The sequence below is a fragment of the Diabrotica virgifera genome, chromosome 9 (assembly GCF_917563875.1).
Source record: "Diabrotica virgifera virgifera chromosome 9, PGI_DIABVI_V3a".
NCBI classification, from domain to species: Eukaryota; Metazoa; Arthropoda; class Insecta; order Coleoptera; family Chrysomelidae; genus Diabrotica; species Diabrotica virgifera.
This window is the reverse complement of record NC_065451.1, coordinates 91,303,769-91,319,930: the sequence shown is the minus strand read 5'-3', so window position 1 is coordinate 91,319,930 and position 16,162 is coordinate 91,303,769. Positions and strand designations below refer to the sequence as shown.

General features: G+C 33.6%; 1 protein-coding gene across 1 annotated transcript; it reads left to right on the top strand.

The window, feature by feature from the left end:
• The first annotated feature begins 4,549 nt into the window (after positions 1-4,549).
• On the top strand, positions 4,550-11,119 carry LOC126891106 (piggyBac transposable element-derived protein 1-like). Its single transcript, XM_050660282.1, has 2 exons — positions 4,550-5,520; positions 11,095-11,119. Exons 1-2 carry the CDS (start codon positions 4,550-4,552, stop codon positions 11,117-11,119), a joined length of 996 nt encoding a protein of 331 aa, XP_050516239.1.
• The last annotated feature ends 5,043 nt before the right edge of the window (positions 11,120-16,162 follow it).

The window sequence follows — 16,162 nt, the reverse complement described above, 5'->3', positions numbered from 1 at the left end:
GTTTCAAGAAACAATTAATCTCTCCAAACTGTCGTCACCTCTGCGAACCACGTGACCAAAGAATTGCAGATGTCGTTGCAGACATATTGTGGACAGCCTTTTTTTAACATTGAGTTGGTTTAGAATGGTAACGTTTGTCCTATGAGCTGTCAATTTTTTGGCGCTCGCATGCGCGAATATTCCAAGTCCCTGCTCCGTATAGAAATATTGAGAATACCAGGGCATTCACCAGTCTATCTTCATATTTTGAGAGGTAAATCTGTCTTTCCAAACTTTAGTTAGGCGACTCATCGCATTTTTTGCCATACCAATACGTCTCCGAACTTCTGCTTCACAGTTACCATCCTTAGTTATACTAGACCCGAGATAGACAAAGGTGTTTACTATCTGGTATTCCTGTAACATGTTAGTCAGTTGAATAGTGTCAAATCTGTCGACCACCATTTTTTTGTCTTAGCTTTATTGATTTTCAGACCAACTTTATTGCTTTCATACTCAACTCTTCGCAGATGATCAAACATTTCTTGCTCATTTACTGCTATAAGTGTAGTGTCATCAGCAAATCTTAAATTGGAGATTTTCCTACCAGCTACTGTTACTCCACCGGCGCATCCTTCTAAAACCATCCTCATGACACGTTCATCATAAATGTTAAATAAGTCAGGTGACAACACGCATCCTTGTCTAACACCTCTCTCGGTCTTGAATTGGTTTGAGAACTTCTGATCTAGTCATACTGCCGCTATATTAGACTGGTACAGATTTTTAATAAGTGCCTTTTGGTAGTCAACGAAACATATAATCATAGGTACTTGAAATTCTCTAGACTTTTCAATGAATTGTCTCAGGTTCAGGATTTGTTCCCTTGTACCTTAAAAATCCCGCTTGTTCCTGAGGTATTTGGTAATGTAGATAGGTTTTTAATCTGTTTTTGATGATATGCAACAAGATTTTACTAGCATGTGTTATTAGTGACAGTGTGCGGTAGTTTTCACATCTGGTAGTAGTTTCTTTTTTGTGTAGTGGGATATAAATTGAGGTACACCATTCAGTTGGCCATTTTCCTGAATTCCAAACAGCGACACAGATGGAATGGATGATATGTAATCCTTTGTCACCTAGTAACTGTAGTATTTCACATAGTATTGAATCAATGCCTGGGGATTTATTTCTCTTTAGTGATTTAATTGCATCTTTGACTTCAGCGAGTAAGACAGCAGGTTCTCTAGGGTAGTCAGAAGGCCACTGATTTTCTGCTGATACCTCGTTATTTTTATATAGCTCGCCATAGTAGTTTCGCCATGTTTCCAATATTTCATCAGTATCGGTCTTTAAATTACCTTCCTTATCTATTACAGACCACGTTTGAGGTTTAAATTCTCTGGTAAGGAGTTTAATCTTTTGGAATAAGTCCCTCGGTTCATTTCGACAGCCATGTTCCTCTATCTCTCTGCATATTTGAGATGTAATCAGCTTTATCTTTGCGGCACTGTTTTCTGATTTCTGTCGATAACGCTCTGTATTCATCGTTTGTTCCGTATCTAGTTTTATGTTATTTTCTGCGTTGAATCACAGTCCACGTATTATCGGATATCCATGGCTTACGGCCAGTGGAAACCGCTGCCTCACAGTCTTTTGCAGCCTCGATTACCTTATCTTTGAGATAGATCTAAGTGCTCTCAGGGTCACTATCTACTTGGTCTAAAGAAAGAGCTTCTTCTAGGTTTTGTTGGAAGTCATTAATTGTCCCATGCCTGTCAGGAAATATTCAAAAATAAATAAAATAAAAGTTTAACTTTGACACCCTGTATTTCGGGTATTATCAACTTTTGTACTAAGATAAGTTAGCTTAAATCGACCTATTTTAACCTTAGCAATCTAAGGTTAAGCTATAGCCCATTATTTACCAAACACCCTGTATATTTGATAAAAGCTTCTCAGATTCAGTCAGTTGCTCTAAGTACTCTGTTTGATTAACACATGCGGAATTTTGAATTGAATCTATAGTTACATATTGAACATCTCCTATCCTCCTTCTATTAACCAGAATAGTTAATGATAATGCAGAATCAACTACTTTCTTAAATGCTTATTGATTTGTGCAATATTGTTGTAAGAGTTCAAAATTATTTTCTGTGCAACGTGATTTCTAAATTTTATTATATCTTTTGTCAGAGATAATAAAACTGGTTTTCAGAGGTAAATCGCTATTTCAAAAATCTACTGACTATTCAGAAACAACTTAAACCTATTCAATTCTTTTAGTTTTGCGTCTGTATCGTTACAAAAAATATCGGGGTGATCTTTCATTAACAAATGACTACACAATTTACATATTTGCTTCAGTGTAGTTCCCAAATGCATGGCTAAACTTGAAGATTTATAGATTTTAGTTTCCTCGTTGTATCGGTATCAATGTTGAATCGGTTACATCGGTATCAAAGAGCATAGAGTTTAATATTGTACCCTATTTATTAACAGAGTGGAGGATTACACAGGGAACAGCACTGGGCTCGGGTTTCAGTCTGGTAGAGGTGTCCTGGTCGGGATTCTTTAAGGTTCATATACAAGGAATAAGAGTCTGGTACGGAAGAGAAAGAGAAGAGCATTTTGGGCGCCACCCTATCGTTGGATAGGGAATAGAGAAAGTTAAAAGATACCAGAACGACAAGAAAAGACAATAAAAACGATGCGAAAGAAATATGGTATGAGGAGTACACGGTAACAAAATATATTGTGAGAGGAGTAATTATGTCTCGCGATAATTACTAATTATTACAACACATATACATGCACAAAATAAAAACAATAAAATACCTGAACGGGATAATGGCTACATGCATCAAAATAAATGATAAGATAAATGTGGTCAAATAAAAATAAGTAAATATTTGATTTAAAAAGTTATATTGTGATCTTCAAAACATAAATGCTTTACAAATTTATTCATACAGTCAGTAGAACGACATGGTTAAATGCGCAATTTATTATTAAACACTTATTAATATTTTTTATAATTTATAATATTGAATTCTCTTTGCACAACGTAATAATATTTAAATTTGTATTCTCAAGAAAGGTGAGAAAAGTAAAGAAAATTATAGTTAGGTCTATGTCATTATTTAATTTAAATTAAAATAAGACAAATGAATAGTTATTAAGCCTTGAGAATACGTTAAAGAAAATTTAACGAAAAATTTATAGATCGGGCAGAGCGATCCCCGCTAGAGAAATTATTCCGATTCGATTTTTTTACACAAACTTACTCAAAAATAGGTCCTTATAACATATCCACAGGGTGCTTAGCGGTGCCATGGTCGAAAAATTGTTTAAACAATTTTTTTAAACAAATTCACAATAATATTTTTTATTGCGAACGATTTTTTTAGATAATTTGGGTTATTCTGAGCAAAAAAGGTCTCCTGTCATTTTTTTCTAAAATTGATTGTTGTCGAGTTATGTGCGATTAAAAATTTGAAAAATGGGAAAATGGCCATTTTCAAAGCTTAATAACTCGATTAAACATTATTATTATGAAATTCAAAAAGTGACCAAATCAAGTTTCAAGCCCCTTCTTCAAGGTCCTGAAGAGATTTTTGTCATTATTTCATTACAAAGCTGTTATTTTTAGTTATTAAAAATTAGCGCTATGTGGCGTACAGAACCGAATCTATATAAAAAAAGTTACAAAATGTACCACATGTAAATCAGACGTACACCCCGAGTGAAAATTACTATACGGTGACAGTCTGGGAATGGCTCGCGGCTAGACAAAACAATGTAGATGGTCGTGCGGTCCACAAAATAAAAATAATCTGAAGATATATAAGGGGCGCCAGGTAAATTGGCCCACAGCCTTCCCTACGTTACTATTTAATAAACCACCAACTTACCAATAGGTTTACTACCAAAATACTAAGTATAGTATACAACCTGAATAAATAAAAAAAATAAATGAAATTGTCTGAGATTAGCAATTATTCAATTTTAATAAATATGTTCCCAAGATATTTGAAAACAATTACTTATTACAATATTTTATTTAACTTTACCATAGGTTTAATAAAAAAAGAATATAAAAATGCGGCTTCTACTTGCCTAACCCTTACGCTCCATACACTCACAATTGTGAGCGTCTTATTTATAAGTTACATTAGGTTTAAAATATAATTTTGCACCAGTTGCTCCTCTACGACACGATAGTGGGTGAACGTGTCTATCATATTTCGCGGGAGATTACCGAAAATTTGCTTAGATCCGTATGATATTGTTCAGTGAATGGTAACGACTTTTTGTCAAGTGTGTTAATATGGCTTCTAGACGCAAGTACACATTTTTATTTGTTTTAAAATATTTATTTTGGTGGATAGTCTTCACAAATTGTGTATGTTTACCTATTTAGACAAAATCATTCAATACTAATTTGAGGTTACAAATCCACAAACGTGTTTTAAAGAACAACACGTTTGTGAGGGCTAGGAGTGAGCGGTGTCAATGTAAGTTTTGAAGTGTTTCACGTTTGTGTGGGCCGGGAGTAAATGGTGTAATAATGCAAAAAAAAAATAATGATACAGTGAACAAAACTGGTAACAAGGGTTTTTTTTCAGGAACAACTAGAAAAGTTGACCTGGCGAGACTGGCTGCTCATCCAGATGAAATCTACGAACTGCTGGATGAAATTGATTCCGATTTGAAAATTGAACTCGGAGATAATGATGACGATTGGGTACCGTCTGAAGAGGAGAATTTGTCTGTACAAGATGATGAGATTGAAGAAAGTGATAAATCTGATGAAAGTGAAGACGAAAATGCTTCTGCAGTTTCCAGTACTGTACAAAATCTCCAAAAATCATCAATGCTAAATTGGGGTAGAACTAATCCATTTAAAAATGAAAATATACCTGAAACAATACTTCCAGATCCCACTGAAGTTTTAACACCATGGTGTTACTTTGAAAAGTATTTAGGAAACTCATTTTTTCAACTGTGTGCAGAACGTACTGCACAATTTTATTTACAAAAACACGGAAGGGAACTTAAACCCAAAGTAACTCCTGAAGAAATAAAAAAAATTTTTGGGATCCATGCAGTGATGGGTTGTTTAAAATTCCCTCGAATTCATTTATATTGGAGCAGTCGCTTTAAACTTCCTGTAATTGCGGATGCAATTCCAAGAGATAGGTTGTACCTCTTGAGAGTCAATCTTCATATTGTGGATGTATGCACGGTAACAGAAGAGATTAAAAAAAATAATCGTCTGTGGAGAGTTCAGCCAATGATCGATTTAGTCAGAAGCCGATGTCGGGAATTAAAGAAAGAATCTGAAGCTGAATTCTCAATAGACGAACAGATGATTCCGTTTCTTGGTCGATGTGCTTTTCGGCAATATGTAAAAAATAAACTAAGACCTGTGGGTTTAAAAAATTTCGTTTTATCAAAAAGTGATGGTACTGTCCTAGATTTTGAAATATATCAAGGAACAAGTACCAATTTACGAAATAAAGAACTGGGACTCGGACCGTCAGTCATTCTTAGACTAGTGGAAACGTTACCGGTTAATAGCTTTGTATTCTTCGGCAGATATTTTTCGACGATACCTTTGTTGCTCAAATTATCTGAGCTACAAATACATGGCACAGGAACTATTATGAACAATCGTTTTAAAGGATTTACATTTAAAACAGATAATCAGATGAAAAGAGGCGATTCTGAGCAGGTTGTTAGCAGTGATCAGAAGATATGTATAACTAAATGGAAAGATAATAAATCCGTTTTAATGGCATCTACGGCTTTTGGCCAAGAACCCACACATTTAGTCAAACGATGGGATAAAGCTAGTGCTAGTCGTGTAGAGGTTCCATGTCCAAACGTAATTAAAATTTACAACGAAAAGATGGGTGGAGTTGATATCCGCGATCAGATGATGGAGTGTTATAGAACTTTCTTCAAAACCCGCAAATGGACATTGAAGGTCATCCTACATCTATTTGATTTGGCTATTGTAACAGTTGGATGGAATACCGTCGCGACTGCCGAAGTAACAAATACAAATCAAAAGATATTAAAGATTTATTATCCTTTCGCTTAGAACTAGCAGATTATTTGTTATGTGGAACGAAAAGTCCATATACAGAAAACGGGGACACAGAAGATGAACATGAAGATCCTCGTCCAAAGAAAATGAGACCGTCACCTTTACCTTGCACTGACAAAAGATATGATGGTTTTAATCACTGGCCTGTCTTGGAAGATCTAAAAAATCCTTTATGTTGCAGATTGGAATCCTGTAAGAGTAGGTCAAGAGTTTCATACAGCAAATGTAAAGTTTATCTCTGTATGAGCAAAAATCAAAATTGTTTTAAGTTTCACAACAAATAATGTGTTAAAAATATACTAATTATTAACCTTTGTAATAAATGACAATATGTGTACTTAATATTACTAATAAAGGTTGTAAAATGTTGTAATTTATTTGTTTTGTTTTCTAAGGGGAGTAGTGATACACTCCCAATACTCACAAATGTGTCAGTCACACAATTGTGCATGTCATGCATATACTCCTGGGAAACACAATCGTGAGTATCAATAAAATCTGTCAAAGTGACATAGCAAAATTCTGAAAAAAAAATAGTATATCTCTTTGTTCCCATATAAATTAAAAAATAGACTGAACAACTTTATATGTCAACTTACATTGTTTCGGGAGTGTAAGGGCTATCAAAAATGCATATGTTATTTCTATTTAATTGCACGGTAAAAGGTAAGACGTATCAAAAGTACCGGACGCTAAGGGATGTGTGGTTCAATACCAACAAAAAAAATAATTAAGCCAAATAGGACACCACGAGAGCTCAAGTGCGTGCGCAGACAATAATATAAAAACAATAAATTTATTTCAAATATTTAACCCCCCTTAGACGCAGTTTACAAAAATATAGTAAGTGTACCTAAATATTAAACTAGTATGTGTAACTATGAAACATAATAAACCGCAATTAACCTGTACTTTGTAAATTATGTATAAATTTTAAAATGACAGAAAAAAATCCGCAAATAATCTAATAAAAACTATATAGGTATCCCATAACAAAAATAGACGGCGCTTAATCTTCCGTCAAAATAAATATCGATCCATACCTCGAATTTTCATTCATATACTTAGATATACTTCACCGCGTGCGTGACTTCCAAAGTTCCAAGGTTAGTATGCCACCAAAAGTACCATATTAGCAAATCCACTGCGACTTAGGTAGATATGAACTCCAAAAATACGATGTACCGATGTACATAGACTTGTATGACAATGTTGAACAAGTTGAAAATTACAGCCAGACAGAAACAAGAAGAAGAAGAAGAACCCTGAAGCAAGAAAACACTAATTACCATACATGATTAAAATAATTATTTTGGAAATAAAGATATACATTTTAACAATTTGTTTATCTGCCTTTTGACGATAATTAAGATAAAATCTGGTAAAAGTAAAAAAACTTTGCAACAACTTTGAATGTATGGCAACTTATGAAAATATTCTTTCTAGAGATGGGATAAAAAATAACTAAAATTTTTCTAATTAATTTAAAAAAACGAAATGTTCTAACACTCACCCTTTTTAGCCAGGTTAGGGGTTTAAAATATTCCAAATTGGACTCGTGATTAAAGGCTAATTTCTTGATTTAGATGCGACTTTGGGATAGGCACGTGCACGCTAAATCCGCTTTTAACAAAGTTGTGGATATTTCCAAAAATCCTCCCACGAAAGCGGCAAATCCCCCTTGAACATCCACACAGTTTGTACTAGACCAGATCCCACATGGAACAGCAGCAAAAAAACAGAATGCCGTTTTTAAACTAGCACGAACTTTCAGGTGCAACCGTCAAACCCAAAATCGCATTCTTCGGGTCATTAGTGTTACCTTTGTACTACCTCCTGTAATGTACGTTTGAACCTGTAAATATGGCAAGGTTTAAAAATTTCAATATAAAAATTTGTTTAAACATATCTACAATTTCACTACTTTCTTCTGACGGGCATCCTTTAATTGTTGATTCTGAAAAAACTTTATTTGTTGCATTCTTCATACCGTTTTCAAAATCGACAAACACAGTGTTTGGCTTAAAAGCCACTTTCAACTCGGTCTAAATTGTTTCTATGAATAATTGAAGCAATGTTTCATAAGTCGATTACTTCTTGTCAGGGAATAAGAAAAATGCAAGCGGTACGTAGATTCCATTTTCCAAACCATGAATAGTGTAAGACTGGTAAAAATGGTGGCAGCAGTAGGAAAATGCTCCCTTCATGTATATTTTATTTAATTTACTTAAAAATTCGATATTGGTTTTACAAGAAAACAACTATTTTCGATGAAAAATTGTTGACCATAACCAAATTTTCATCTCTATGAGAGTGTATGGTATTAGTGTCTTCAAGGTATTGTTGAGTTTGTACTATATTCTTTGGCAAAGGTTGTTGCTGTTTTCTTCTGACGTTGTAAATGCTTTCTCTAAGGTATAGCTATATTTTTCTACGGCGATCTGAAATTTCTTCGCAAGCTTTTTTTTGCATTCTAAATTTAATTTTTGCAGCTTGATTTTTGCTATCTTTGCCTCGTGGTTGTGATTGACATTTTTTATTCTCGCCACTTCATAGTTTTCCTTAGTAAAAAACTAAGCACTGCATACGGTTGTCACAAAAACCCATTTGTCTTCACCATCTACCAGCTGCTATTTATGTTTGAATTTAAAGTCATTCAATAGTAACGTCACTTTGCCACGTTCATTAGTTATTTTTTTAGACGGTATATTTTTAATTCTTTTGGTGTTGTAATCTTCGAAAATACGTTGCTACTAAATTTGTCTTAAGAACAATTCAGATTTTTATTTAATTCAAATTACCTGTATACAAAACAAAACAAAAATAGCTCAAAACAACAAATGCTTAGAAGCAATTTGCGACAACTAGCACCATGAATGTTATGCAGTAATCTCATCAAACATTTTTATCGGCCGCTACTAAATCTGTGTAATGTGCGCACATGCATACCTCTCCGTACTAATTAACAAGCCGACGAACCTATCGGCCGTTAAGTCTGCAGTCTGCGGGGCCATAAGTATTAGTTGCGGTCTTGGTGCGTTTACAAGTTAAAATATTAATTATGGGGCATCTATCTCACCTTTACCCTACAGTTTTTCCTTGATGTTTAATGTATACAGGTGATGCTCTGTTGGTAGGAAAATCTGTTTTTTGTTTAATAATAATGATAGACTTCTCTATTTTAAAATCAATGCTAACCTAATGATGATTATAAATAAATTTATACGTAGTCCTGATTGATGAAGGAAATTCTTGATGTTGATTTCCATTTTTACCTCCCTAAAGTTAAGTAAATTTCTTTTTGTCACTACTGGTGGAGTCGTTTGAATTTCACTTATTTGTATACTCATTATATTATTATCATTCGATTTTTTAAACCTAAAGCCGATACTAACGTACTAATTAATAAAAATAAACTTAAGATATCTACTCCCTGAACTTTTTGAACAATACTTTAGGAAGTACATTACATTAATACATTAGATCAAGATTTTGAATACTATTCGCTACTGTCTCTTTTTTCTAAACACAAGAGGCTATTTCTGCATTTGAATTCTGTTGTCTTGTCTTATATCGTATATAGATCAGTGTCGATCTGATCAAAAACAGCAAACTTAAAGTTGCATCTTCGGCAAAAAAGTTTTTGTGATAAGCTGAAAATAGACCCCATGAGGTTTGCATCCTTAAAATGGTGTCCAGTGTTTGTAGCGCTGTCGAATGGGATAGAACAATACCTGTAAATGAAAATATTAGTTTTCTTGGTGCACATAGAAAAAACATCATGAAAATAGGTTATTAATAAAAATTAAACATAAAACGACTTACCATTCGTGAAATTTGAATTGTTTTTTGTTTGTGGCGGTGTCGAGTTGTATAAAAGAAAATCTGAGAAAATACTTGCTTATTTGACTCAGCTTATTTGACGGAAGCTTATTTGACGAATTTCACAAATAAAAATCAACGAAACATTTGAATTAGTAAACCGGGATCAGCTGCTTTCAGACTAACGTTCTTCATATTTTGATTCTCTCGTTTATATCTGTCTTCGAAATACTTAAATCTGCGTTAGTCGAACCTTTCAATGTGACAGCAATATATGTACATACTTGAGGACAACCGAGATGTCAATACAAGAGAAAGCTTCTACGAACACCTCCAAAGTACAATAAATTAATATATTATCATTATTAATATCAGGGATAAAACAACAATGTAACGGAGACATCAGAAGTGAAAACGGATCTGCTGACCGATTTTTGCAGCACAAATTTCGGCGTACAGTGGACTCCGATACTGAACACTCTGATTCTTCCAATTTATTGGTTATATCACTATGGATAACTCTGACCCCTCCAAACCGATGTAACAGGATGTTTCTCTTTAATTTTTTAGCTCAACCTTCGAATTACGATTAAGATTACCATATTTTTTTGCTATTTATCTTTGATACATGTGCTATTTTCTAATAGAGCAGTAACAGAAGAGATTTGCTTAACAGAAAGATTTTTACAATCACTCATATGAAAAAATTTTAATCCAAGATATTGGTCCTTTAAAAATGAACATATTTCTATTAATATCTTAAAATAAATTAAACAAATTAAAAATAAACATTAAAATAGAACAATATTAACACTTACCACTGCAAATTTTAGGAAAATTGAACACCAATCACTAATTTAACTAAAAAACTAAAGTTAAAAGAAGTCGAGTCATTGCGCATTTTTAGCACATTCTATTGCCATCTGTCAAGTTTTCACAATTAAAAATAAAATGTTTACTATTTTTAACTTAATTACGTAGCACGATTATTAAGTAATTGTTATTTAACCCGTTTAGCAGTTCCCTATCACTTGACTCAGTATCTCCTTGTTCAATAATATAATTTTGAAAAGATTTTATTCCGCAATCTTTTTCTAAGTGTCCCAACCGTTTACATTTTGTGCATTCAATCTTGGGTTTTTTTACACTTGTTTGCAAAATTACCTTATTCTTTGCAGTTGTGGCATCTTGGTTCATGCTTGATATACAATTTTTCTGGATGTCTGCCATCTTGTTTTTTTAAAAATGATTCTGACCATTTCTGTTTATTTGTACACTGGTCGATGAAGACGCTGCTAGTTCAGATCGCAGAGCTGATAAATATTCAGCGTATAATCAAGAGTATCGTATCTTTTAATACCATAAATTCAGCACGAAATGGCATTTTTTCAGTTGTTTCACAAGCACTGATAAGTTCCATCTATTCAAAGTAGTAGCGTTCCCAAGTTTCAGTGGGTAACTTATATGTCCATCATTTTCCTTAAGATTCCAGCAAAATCTTGGTGTTCTGGAAATATTCTTAAGATAAGTTCTTTCCGCTCACCCCAACTAAGCTGATATGTATTCAAATTATTGTACATGTACCATGTTCTAGCCAATCCACTCAATCTGCTTTGTATGTGGAATATCAGAGCAGATTCGTTCCAGTAATTAATACATCCCAACTGTTCAATTTTTTCTATCCATTTCATAGAACTTAAATTTGGATTTCCCGGAAAAAATTCAGGAATGCCCTCTGGTTTTTGAAATATTTTATTAATTACTGCATCGTTGGGTCGTGCTTTGTTCTGGATGAGTTTTGCGACTAGTGACTCTAATCGCTCGACTATACCACTAGCATACATTTCGAGAAGTGGAGGAGCTATTTCACAAGCACTGATAAGTTTCATCTTTTCAAAGTAATAGCGTTCCCATGTTTCTGTGGGCAACTTATATCTGTCGATCATTTTCCTTAAGATCCCAGCAAAATCTCGGTGTTCTGGAAATATTCTTAAGAAAAGTTCTCTCCACTCACCCCAACTAGGCTAATATGTATTCAAATTATTGTACCATGTTCTAGCCCATCCACTCAATATGCTTTGCATGTGGAATATCATAGCAGATTCGTTCGAGTACTTAATACATCCCAACTGGTCCATCTTTTCTATCCATTTCATAGAACTGAAATTTGGATTTCCAGAAAAAAAATTCAGGAATGCACTCTGGTTTTACACATGTTTTATTAGTTGCATCGTTGGGTCGTGCTTGTTGCTGGATGAGTTTTTCGATTAGTGACTATTCGTTCGACTACATCACTAGTATACATTTCGAGAAGTTAATGAGTGTGTGAGACTATTTAACCTGATTATTTGGACAACTGGATTATTTGATTATAACTCTTTAACAAAATGATTTGGAGCTCTTGCGTTGAAACTTAGTTTGAACGAGTTGGGTAGCCTTTTTGCTTTGCTACCCACATTAAAGAGCTGAATTGTTCGTTATTTCAGGCCTTACTGCAAAGGACTTGTGAGGACTTTGTTTCCAGGAGGGATGGTTCTTACAGGCTGATGAATGGATGAGGTAGCAGTACATACACCAAAGAAAGAATACACTACTTCATACACTACACTAATTAAATCTTGGTTGCTAATAGGTCTTTCCAGCTTTTTAATTACGCGTGTGGAGGCCTCTAGTTGAATGTTTGCGATTTTCAGCTCGTATTTTAATGATAATTCACTTACCGGTTCAGCATTGTCGGGTATGAAATTATCAGGAATGTCATCAGTTGCATCAATGGACTCTATATTTTCACTTTCCACATATTATATCACTTAAAACAATAGGAAATAAATTCAACATTTCCACAACATTTAAAACAACAAACACATTGAGATATATTCTAGCTAAAACTAAACCTAACAATGAACAAGAAAGAACAAAGAATTGTATTTATAAAATACCTTGCGAATGCGAACAATTTTATTTAGGTGAAACATCAAGACCATTAAACGTTAGAATAAGTGAACATCAGTCTTATATTAAAAATAGAGAATTTGATAGATCTCAAATATGTCAGCAAGCATGGGATAATGAACATAGAGTTCAGTGGAGAGATTCAAGTATAGTCCTGAAAGAAACAGATAGTAAAAAAAGAAAAATCAAAGAAGCGACACTTTCATTAAGTTTTCCGTACTCTAACTGTTTTAATAATGTTTTAAGTTAATTTTTCTCTTGCTTACCTCACCAAATGTAGAAGCTGTAAGACGAGAGTTTCTTTCTTCAAACCAGTCTGGATTATCACTTTGGCTCCTAGTAGGTTGCTCTATATATTTACAAATTTCTGGTGTTATGTCTAAAGTACGTAGCTCAATTATTTCGAATATTTCATTATCTGACAGGTGGGGTTTATGACACTGCAATCCATAATTTGTGAGACCTTGTTGAGTGTTATCATTATGGAGTAACATTCGTCTGGGTCTACCTAATTTTCGTGTTTCTTTTATTTTTATTCTCTTATTTACAAAACGTTTTAAAATATTTGACGGTGTCTTACCTATTTTTTTATAAACTTTTAATAATCAACCAGGACCAAATTGATAAGCCAAACTAGCAGCTTGACATCTAATATTAAAACTACTTTTACGACTGTAAAATGTCTATAGTATATGAAAAAAGGGTCAATTTCATCACTTGTAAAATGTCTGTTTAACGGCAGTTAACTTTGCGATTAGTTAACTTTCCTAAAATTCGTATTATTCTGAGCTTAGTTTCCGTAGAACTCTTCTTGAAGCAATTATAATTGTTTTCGCCAAACTTAACGCAGTATCCTTGTTTACAATATTATTGATCTCCAAAGATACGATTGATCACACACAAAAGATCAACCTTAAGATTTTCAACAAAACGATTATCTTTTTTATATATAATATATATTGCTGCCTCAGTGCAACACTGTACTATATCAAAATCAGCCATTTTGAGAAAAACGGGTTTAAAGTTTTTCATGCCATAATATTGACTCCTGAGAGAAAATTATTGTTTATTTTCATTTTTCAGTTAGTTGTAGTTTAGGCAAATTAGTCTTGTACAGTCTTAAAAAGCACTGATGTATATCTATTTTAAAACATTTTTCATTTATTGGCTTAAGTGAAAGGAATTTGAGTTGTTACAATATTGAACTGAACGTTTCAACAATTTTTAAAAATGTTACGTTTATTTATAGATTTTACTGATTTGTTTTCAAAATTAAATGACATTAAATTAAATTTCTTCCACAAGGTTATAAAATAGGTTTGGATGTTACACTTGAAAACGCTACAATATTTATTGACACTGCCATCTTAAAAAAAAACTACATTTATTTTTAGGCTGTATTCAGTACACGTTAACAGAATAAACTACACTGACTTACTTATCCTCATTATTGTTTTTGGTCTTCAACCCATGGAAAAAGTATGATAGGCGTTGGTATTACATAATCTTGAATCACATAAACTTATTAAATCCGCTTTTATCTGAAGTGAAATTCCTGGTGGAGCTTCTTCTTCTTTTAATAGGACTATGTCCTGTTTCTTCTGTTACAGTCTCTGATGCGATCCGGAGCTCTAGCTCTCGTACCATCGTTTTGGGGCCTTCCTATGGGTCGCTTGGTGTTATGCATCTGTGTCTTCGCCCATTTCGCCATACGTTCAGGGTCCATCCTATCTACGTGGTCTCTCCTTATACGTCATCATGCTCTTGTCCATCTAACTACGTCTTAAACGCCAAGCTCTCTCAATGTGTCTTCGTTTCTTATTCTATCTCTGAGAGTGATACCTCTTATGGATCTTAGGGTTTTCATCTCTGTTGTTTTCATTATTTGTTTGGTCTTTGTTGCCTCGGCCCTTGTCTCAGCTGCGTGGTGGAACTCGATATGCTAATTTGACTTAGTGAAGGGTCTCTTTGGCTGATAAATCAACTAATGATATAGAGTTCGGCAGCTGTTGTTTTACTTTTCTAGGTTTAGTTGGGACACCTCTAGAAGTCAGTGAAGAGCAAGTACTTCCGCTAGACACCATAACAAGAGAACCATCTTTCTTTTTGTTATTTTATCGTCCAGATTAAAAGACATCATGTCGTTTTGCTCATAAGAATACTTCACATAAGAAACAAAAAAAACATTTGCTCAAAAAAAAACAGTCAATGAGATTGATTTCCTTAGTTGAAATGCTTTAATGTTCGCCCATACTACTTTCTCACCTGGTATGGAGTATTGGAAATGTTTACCCGGAAAAGAATTTTCTATTGCAGTTCAGTCGTATACATCTGATGTGTCCATTTCTTTTACCTAAAATTGTATTTTTTCTTTGTTTGCCACTTGAACTGCAACGACTAGTTAGCTAGAGATATAAAAAGGGTTCTTGTTAATGGCTTTTTTCAACTGTCTTTCAATTGAAGAATGCATGCTCTCTCCCTCATTTTGAATGTGAGCTAGAATTCAGTATTTATGAGTAATTGAAGGAATGTCTAAAGTTTGTAGGTTATGGAGATACATTAATAGAAGAACGTGGTTTTGTTTTTTTGACCACTGCAGTTGTCAGAATACAAACTAACAGACTTGCCATTAGTCTTTTCTTTTAAAAAATCATAAAGAAATGCAGTGATTTCTAAGGCTCCACGTTTTGTACACCCTTCATGCCAAGTATAGCAATGGCCTTGCTTAGATGTGGCGTCAAAAACTGTAAAATTGAAGGTGTTTAGTTTTCTTTTATAATAAAATGTAGAAATTTGCCCTTTGGTAGTTGAAATACAGCTACAAGATCAAAGCAAGCAACAACAGTGTTTGAGTTATGATCCCTACTATTATTTATGTATGGCTGTTTCTCTACACAAGATAGTTCTTTCTCTTTTTTGTGAATTTTTACTTCCTCTTATATTTTTTGTGTTTCTTGCTCTGTACTGTTCTGTTAACTGGCACATAAAGAACAATGATCTTTCTTGGTAATGAAAAATCCAATATTAAATTTTGTGTTAAAATATTTTTTCATACTCTTGTCTTGAGCAAGCGGAACTCATTTTTCAATGCAATTTGTTTTATACAATCTGTACATTTCAGATAGATTTGTCACCATCTATATCTCTTTTATTATCAGCTCGGCAGTAGTGTGATTCAATTCTCGAAAATGTATTGATGTGGTCATAAATACTTTTTATTGTCAATGGATCTATGCGTGGTTGGTTATGAGGTTTACTTTTTGATCTTCAAGTATTATACCAGACAAAATAGTT

What these genes read in the sequence shown, in the direction of transcription:
- LOC126891106 (XM_050660282.1), top strand. Translation starts at nt 4,550, where the DNA reads ATGCAAAAAAAAAATAATGATACAGTGAACAAAACTGGTAACAAGGGT. An exon ending in AAAGAACTGGGACTCGGACC is followed by an intron (nt 5,521 to 11,094) that starts GTCAGTCATTCT and finishes TATTCTTTGCAG; the next exon opens with TTGTGGCATCTTGGTTCATG.